The sequence below is a fragment of the Parasteatoda tepidariorum genome, chromosome 6, assembly GCF_982258835.1.
Source record: "Parasteatoda tepidariorum strain Cologne lab strain chromosome 6, Ptep-v5.0, whole genome shotgun sequence".
Lineage (NCBI taxonomy): Eukaryota > Metazoa > Arthropoda > Arachnida > Araneae > Theridiidae > Parasteatoda > Parasteatoda tepidariorum.
In genome coordinates this window covers 75,369,185-75,376,708 of record NC_141760.1, presented here as the reverse complement: position 1 = coordinate 75,376,708, position 7,524 = coordinate 75,369,185, and the positions used below count along the sequence as shown (strand labels likewise).

At 26.0% G+C, this 7,524-nt stretch overlaps 1 protein-coding gene across 1 annotated transcript; it reads right to left on the bottom strand.

The window, feature by feature from the left end:
* Nucleotides 1-1,270: 1,270 nt before the first annotated feature.
* LOC122269628 (uncharacterized) lies at nt 1,271-6,862 on the bottom strand. Its single transcript, XM_043043587.3, has 2 exons — nt 6,713-6,862; nt 1,271-1,889 (listed from the first exon to the last, which is right to left on the bottom strand). The coding sequence occupies exons 1-2, from the start codon at nt 6,733-6,735 to the stop codon at nt 1,508-1,510; spliced, it is 405 nt and encodes a 134-aa protein (XP_042899521.1). The 5' UTR covers nt 6,736-6,862; the 3' UTR covers nt 1,271-1,507.
* Nucleotides 6,863-7,524: the final 662 nt, after the last annotated feature.

Sequence of the window (7,524 nt, the reverse complement as noted above, 5' to 3'; positions counted from 1 at the left end):
AATTATTTTGTTACTTAATTTACTTCCTTTAAATGGATTTAAAAGTCGTTATTTTTCATATAATACATTAAAAAAATCATAATAATTTATAAAAAAAATTTGTGTTTGATTGATTTTTCAAAAAGCAAGTTTAACAATAGTGCGCTTTTTTTCTTTTCACTTGTATAGGCCCATAGAAATAAAATTCTATCCAAAACTGCTTTCCAGTTTTTGATCATTTATGCGGCAACCTGCAAATCGCAAATAGAATTTCTTAAATTTAAAGATTTTTCTGTGAATTATTATCCCATGAATTTTCTGTGAATTTCCTTCCATAGCTGTGTGAAACATCTAACCTTTTTAAGGTTTGCATGCTTGTTAATTTCAAAATGTATCAGAAGTACTGAACACTTTATGCAGCATTCAAAATTTACAAGCATTTCATAAACATTTATAGTCAGTTTTGTGTTAAATTTAATTAAACTGTTTAGGTTTTTTTTAGCAATATTAATATTTTAAAACTCACTTCCATTATTCTTTATGAAAAATTATTATATTAATATATTAATTGCTGCATTTTATTACTGAATAAAAAAATTAAAAAACATAAAAACTCAAATCATGGAATTTCTTTTTTTTTCTTTGAATTAACATTTGAAAGAATTTAAATTCTAACTTCTACTGATCAAATTTCCTACACTAGAGTTTAGTGTGAATTGGATAAAGAATTGTTGTATTTTTAAAACGAATAACTTAAAGAGATTCGGATTATTATGAACCTGAGATTTCATTCATTGTTAAATAACAACAAAGCAGTATCAACTCATGGAATGATTTTTCGATGAATACGTAGGATCAAAAAATTCTTCCATTTTTATTCATATAAAATAAACACTAACTTTAACTTGTATATTTTTTTAGGAATTACATGTAACATTAAATAATTCTCAGATTTAAACCTATAACACTGTTGGTTATGGAACATTTTTAAGTTTGATGAGTACTGAAATAATTAACAAACTTCTAAGTAAAGCTGGGGAAATTTATTATTATTACAGTTCTGAATTAACATAATATATTTTAAGCAAAAATTCCTTTAGACTGAATAATCTGTATGTTTAAATGTGGTAAGAATGTTATAATCTCGCGCTAGAAAAGATTAGCTAATAAATTTTTTTCTCGGTAAATGAATAAATACTGCAGTATCAAATCTTGCAAATTAAAAAAAAATGTAAATAAAGCAATAAATCAGAAACAAAATTAATTTTGAAATAACTACAGAACAGAAAAATTTGGAATAAAAAAATTTATTGAAACTTTTAAGAAGAAACCCAACTTACTATACAAATCTGCTTCTATATATTCTTCAATCTAATTCATAAAACATTACTCAAATAACATTTCCCTAATTCATTGCAGAGACCGCGTACTCTTGCTTCCATCGTGTGCAAAGATGGATACGGGATTTGATTGGTGAATTAAAATCGCGTTCGTTAAAATACCTGTTTTACCCATCAATTTTCTGCGTCTATGGTACATCTTTTTTTGCACCAACATCTTTAGGTTTTACCCATTTGTATGGATTAGGCTTTTGCTTTTCTAATTTCTCGAGCAGCAATCGGAAACTGTTGGGTTGCTCGTTCTCCTTGTTCTCGAAGAGCTCTATTTTTCTGGGACCAATGTGTCGGTAGATGCACTTCAGATTTCTGCATGCGGCATTATACTTGCAGGTTGGATGCTGGAAAAGGCACTTTTGACCCATGCGGCACTTCGGAAAAAATCGGCACCTGGGAGTTTGCTGAAGTTTCTCTGTTTCAGGGTCTCTTTTCATACTCTTGCTGTTCTTAGTAGCAATATCTTCAACCGCTTTTCTCTTTATCTGTTGCACAGGTCTAACAGGTGCTGAGATTCTGAAAAAAATATAAACAATTAAATCAAAAAAATAATGTATCAACAATGGTATTATTAAATTATGCTGCAAAAAATTGGCGGTGCGTTTCACTGTAAAAAAAAAATTCGGGACAAAAGTTATATACTGGAAATGTTGTAATAATATATGCTGTAAAATCACTAAATCACCTTAATTAAATAAATGATTCCATAAAATTAATGTGGTTCTGTAAAATAATACATAACATTTTGGAAGGGCCGAAATAGTCTGCTGGCTGGATAGGACGTTGGAACCATGTCCGAGTAGAAGTGAGCTCTATCCCAAAATACTGCTTTTTTTCATTTTTTTTTCTTCAAAAAAACAGGCGCTTGTCTTTTCACCAGATAAGTACTATTATTTCTGAAAATTCAGTTATATCAATAAAAACTTCTATGATAAATGTATGCCTGCATTGTGGTCAGTGCATGCCGAGAGCACCATTCGTACGACCATTCTCCGCGACGCTGAGATTCGAACCTGGGTCATCTCAAAGAGTCCTATATGCTACCAGAGCTCTAGGCGTCTCAGTATGAAAAAAATCTTAAATTATTTTCATCTTAAAAAAGTTCTTGAAATAATATATAAGTGAAAAGAAGTTTAAACTATAGAGGCCTACCAGAATGAAAATGCATTTTAATCAAATGTGCCAAAAATTATATATTAAAGAAATACATTGCTAAAGTATCGATTTAAAAATAAAATTGGATCACAGTTTTATTTATACGATGTTATTATTATTAAATATTTCCTGAAAAATAAGAGCAAGTACTTTTCGATACTTCTCTACTACTTTCTAAAATGATATGAAAGAGAAAGAGTAATTATACGGTAAAGAAAACTGAAAACTGCTTTGCAAATATCCAGAGAAAGTCTGCAATAATAATGGGATTTTTTTACAGTGAGTTGGCAACGGTGAAAAGCAAAAACAGTTTCTTAAACAATGCTTTTTCCCTTAGAAAAATATCTTTTTCCTCAGTTAAGTTAATCCAGTTAATCCTTACAGTGTACGATACATCTTTAAACTTAGGACTCATTATTCACAGACAAATTCGGTGCTAATAGTTCGATGCATCGATGTCTCGTAAAACGTCGATAATTTTAATTTATCGCGAGAACAGTATTTAAAAGATATTCTCACGATATATGAAAAATACGAAAAATGTTAACATAAGCTAAATATTGATAAATATCAACACACGATGAATATCAAAAAATATATGGGCACAATAAATATCCACAAATGATTATATCGTAACAAAATCAGTAAAACCCATCCATGAAGAAGAAAACCTTTTCCTTCACTACAGTATTTCACAGCCTAAGGACATGCTTGGCGCTATTCTTGGAGTACGTGATATATCAGTAAATTAGTGTACATTTTTTACCCCTCTTTTTCACATGTATGATTGAGAAATAACTAATATTGAAAACTTTATTTTTGAAAAAACAAATCGCATATTATATTATTTTATCGTTATCAATTACAATTTATCAAATTAAATTTGACGTAAAATAATATTTTCTGACATAATTGGATCAAAATTTTCTATTTATAAACAGCTGAATTCAAGATTAATGGGACTAAATCTCTTTCTATATTTTAATGGCTCTTAATAATAATTACTAATTTTTTTCAAAAAAGATTCATTAGTAAAAAAAAATTCTATAAGCATTTGACCCATTAATTTTTCAAATGTAAAGAAACTCAATTTTTTAAAAGTAAAAGTGCGTAAAGTAATTACTTTTTTAATATCCATTTTCGCAAATAAAATAAAGAAAGTTTATTCACAAAAAAATATGTGACAAAATTTTAACATTACCACATATTTAAAATAACAAAACTAATTCAGAATTTATTAATTTAAAGGATTCAAAATAGTAAATTCAAACGAATAAATACTAAACCAAATAAAAAGTAATAGCCAACTACTACAGGACTGCCTACTTTTGACTATGACAAAATTATGTTATTCTATACAAATAAAACCAGTGAAAAAAAAATCTTTAAACAAAACTTTTTTTAAGTTAATTAATAAAATTCATATTAAAGGAATAAAAAATTAAATCATGCAATATTTTACTCTTCCCACATATTAAAAATGACTTAATTTTCCTCTAATCCATATCAATAGATGTAATATATTTCGTTCCCTTCATTAGGAAAAACAAAATAGGAAAATCTCAATTTGAATAGGTAATTCCTTCTCTGACAGACAATTTTCATTTAAATAACCTAAGTGCAAAAGAATACAGAAATTGCAGTATAAAAAACTTCTTAATGAATAATTGCTCTCTATTGAAAGCAAATGTCATTTATAATCATTTTAATTATGAAATTTTAAATAAAAAATTCTTCTGGGAGCATTAATAACGAATGATTTCATCAAATAAATCTGACATTAAATTAAAATTGCTTTGTGTCATATTTACTTCGCTGAAAAAAGCATTAAAAGAGAGAGAGGAAGAACTGAAATATTTAAAAGTAATTTCTGTAGCTTCAATACTGAATCAACTGATTCCTGATGCCACAGAATAAAAATTTTTTATAAAATGAATAAATAAATCTTGTAAATAACGAAATACATTTAAGTATTAAACTACAAAAAATTTAATTCAAAAACACTTCGTAGAGTACAATAACAAATCATTTAAACAAAAAATCTTTGCATTAAAATTAAATTACATTATGCCACATTAATTCCTTTTAAAAAATTTTTTAAAAAGGAGAGAGAAAGAACTGAGATTTTTGTCACTTCAATGCAGATTCAGCTAATGCCAGACACCACACCATAAAATAATAAATACTTTAAATAACAAAATACGTAAGAAACTAAAATAAATTTAATTAAAAAACCTCTTCGAGAAGTACTAAAACAAATAATTTACTCAAATATATCTTACATTAAATTTATTTCATTATATCTCATTTACTTTGCTAAAGAAACATATTAAAAGTGAGAGAGGAAGAACTGAGACGTTTAGAGTAATTTATGTCATTTCAAGGCAGAATCAATTGATTCCTGATAACTTGGATTAAAATGTTTTATAAAAATAACTAATAAACACTATAAATAACGAAATATTGTACTCTACGAAATAACAGTGATTAAATAAAAGAAGTTTAATTAAAAAAACTCTTCGTGGAGTACAGAAACAAATAATATAATCAAATAGAGCTTATATTAATTTAAAATTATATTATGATATATAATTATATTATATAAAAGAAGTATTAAAAATAGAGAGGGGAAGGACTGAGATATTTAGAGTAATTTCTGTTACTTCAAAGCAGAGTAAATTGACTCTTAATACCACAGAAAACAATATTTATTACAATATATTCTAAATTACGAAATCCATTTCAGCATTACACTTAATTCAATTAAAAAAATCTCTTCGCAGAGTTCAAGAAGAAATTATTTAGTCAAATCAATCTAATATTAAATGTAAATTGCATTATGTCATATTTACTTTGCTGAAAAGTATTAAAAGTGGCAAGAAATTAGATATTTAGAAAAATTTCTGTCGCTCCAATACAGAATGAACTGATTTCTGATACCACAGAATAAAATATTTTATGAAATAAATTAATAAATACTTGAAATTATGAAATTCATTTCAGCAATTAACTTAGTTAAATAAAATTTTTTAAAAAAAACTGTTTGTTAGGTCAAAAATAAATAATTTAATCAATTAAATCTTATATTTAATCAAAATTACATAATATCACATTTACTTAGCAAGAAAAGGTATTAAAAAAGACAGCAAGGAAAAGCTGAAATATTTAGAGTAATTTCTGGGGCTAAGGAATCAACTGATTTCTGAGAGCACTGCTTAAAATTTATTAATAAACATTTTAAATAACGAAATCCGTAGCATCAATGAACTAAAAACCACTTTCAGAACAAAAACAAATAATTTAATACACTCTATTATATTTATTTTGTTAAAGAAAGTATTACAAAAGAGAGAAGAAATTAGATATAATTTCGGACGTTTTAATGAAAAATCACCTAATTCCTCATAAAACAAAAATATTAAAAAAAATGAGTTTTAATTAACATTAATTATCAAAATACATTGAAGGAAATTAGGTTAATTGAATTTTAATTAAGAAAAACTATTGTTGGAGTTAGGTACTTCAAGGCAGAATTAATTGATTCTTGATACCACAGAACAAAATATATTATAAAATAAATTAATAAATACTTTAAACAGCGAAATTCAGTTCAGCGATAAATTTAATCAAATTAAAAAAAAATATATGCTTCAAAAACAAATTATTTGATCAAATAAAACTTATATTAAATTAAAATTACACTACACATTATTTACTTTCTTTAAAAAATTACTAATAGGAAGAGTGAAAAAAATGAGATTCTTAAAGTAATTTCTGACGTTTCAATGCAGAATCAATTGATTCCTGAAATAATTTTTAAAACAAATAAATAAATACCTTAAATACCCAAAACCATTTCAGCAATAAACTTAATTAAACTTGGAAAAACTTTTGGAGGAGATCAAAAACAAATTATTTAATCAAATAAATCCTACATTGAATTAAAATTACATTAAGTCATATTTTCTTTCCTAGTTTATTTTCAAATATATTCAACAATTTCAAATACTAATTACAAATACTAAAAAATTTCAAATACAAAAACTTATTCAGACACAGATGAACCATAACTATAAGCCACATTTTTTTTTCTAATTAGAACGTATTAAATAAAATGGATATAGAAGAATGAAAAGCCTTAATTAATCAATAAATAAATCAATAAAAAAATAAGGTAAACTTACTTAATATCCTTGAGCAGAGACATCCTAAGAGTTATCCACAAAATCTTGATAAAAAATTCACTACACCAAACTTCAAAATTATAATCAAGTAACTACACTTTTCTTCAAATGTAACTATTAAGGAACTAAGTCACGATCTCACCATACATCACGGAAATGAATACTACAATTTTAAAGTAACAGTTATGTACTTTTGCTGCAACAATAGATAGATACCTCCCATTGGTCAAACCTGGACACTGAATCATAACTATTGTCATTCTTGTCAAGTCATAACCACCCCCCCCCCCCCACACACAGTTCTTTTCATGCAACATGCAAACTATAAGAAATCATTCAGGGTATTATATACTTTGAAGCTCTTATCAATGATAATTACTCTTTGCAAGAATGACATGTCTTTGGGGCCAATTATGCCAAAAGAAAAGTACAAAAAAGCTCAACTAGCATTACAGAATTTTGTCACAATCCTTTAAAATTTAAATATTTCTTTCAAATATTTAAAAAAAACACTTATTATTAGAATTCAATTAAGTAGCATTGAATATTTGTATAAAAATAAAATTAAGTTTTGGATTGTTTCATTGAAGCAATTTATAAATGATATAAGCCTTCAAAAATTTTTTTTCAAATGTACTACCTAAAAGTTTATTCCCAACATTAATATTAGTGTATTAGAGAAATAATTTTTGCAAATAAAATCTTAAAACACCTTCGATTTGATATTATTCACCATCTTATTGAGAATGATCTTTTTTTCTTAATGTCATTAGAAATGTTATTTGTAATATTTAAAGATAGCAAGAAAAGAT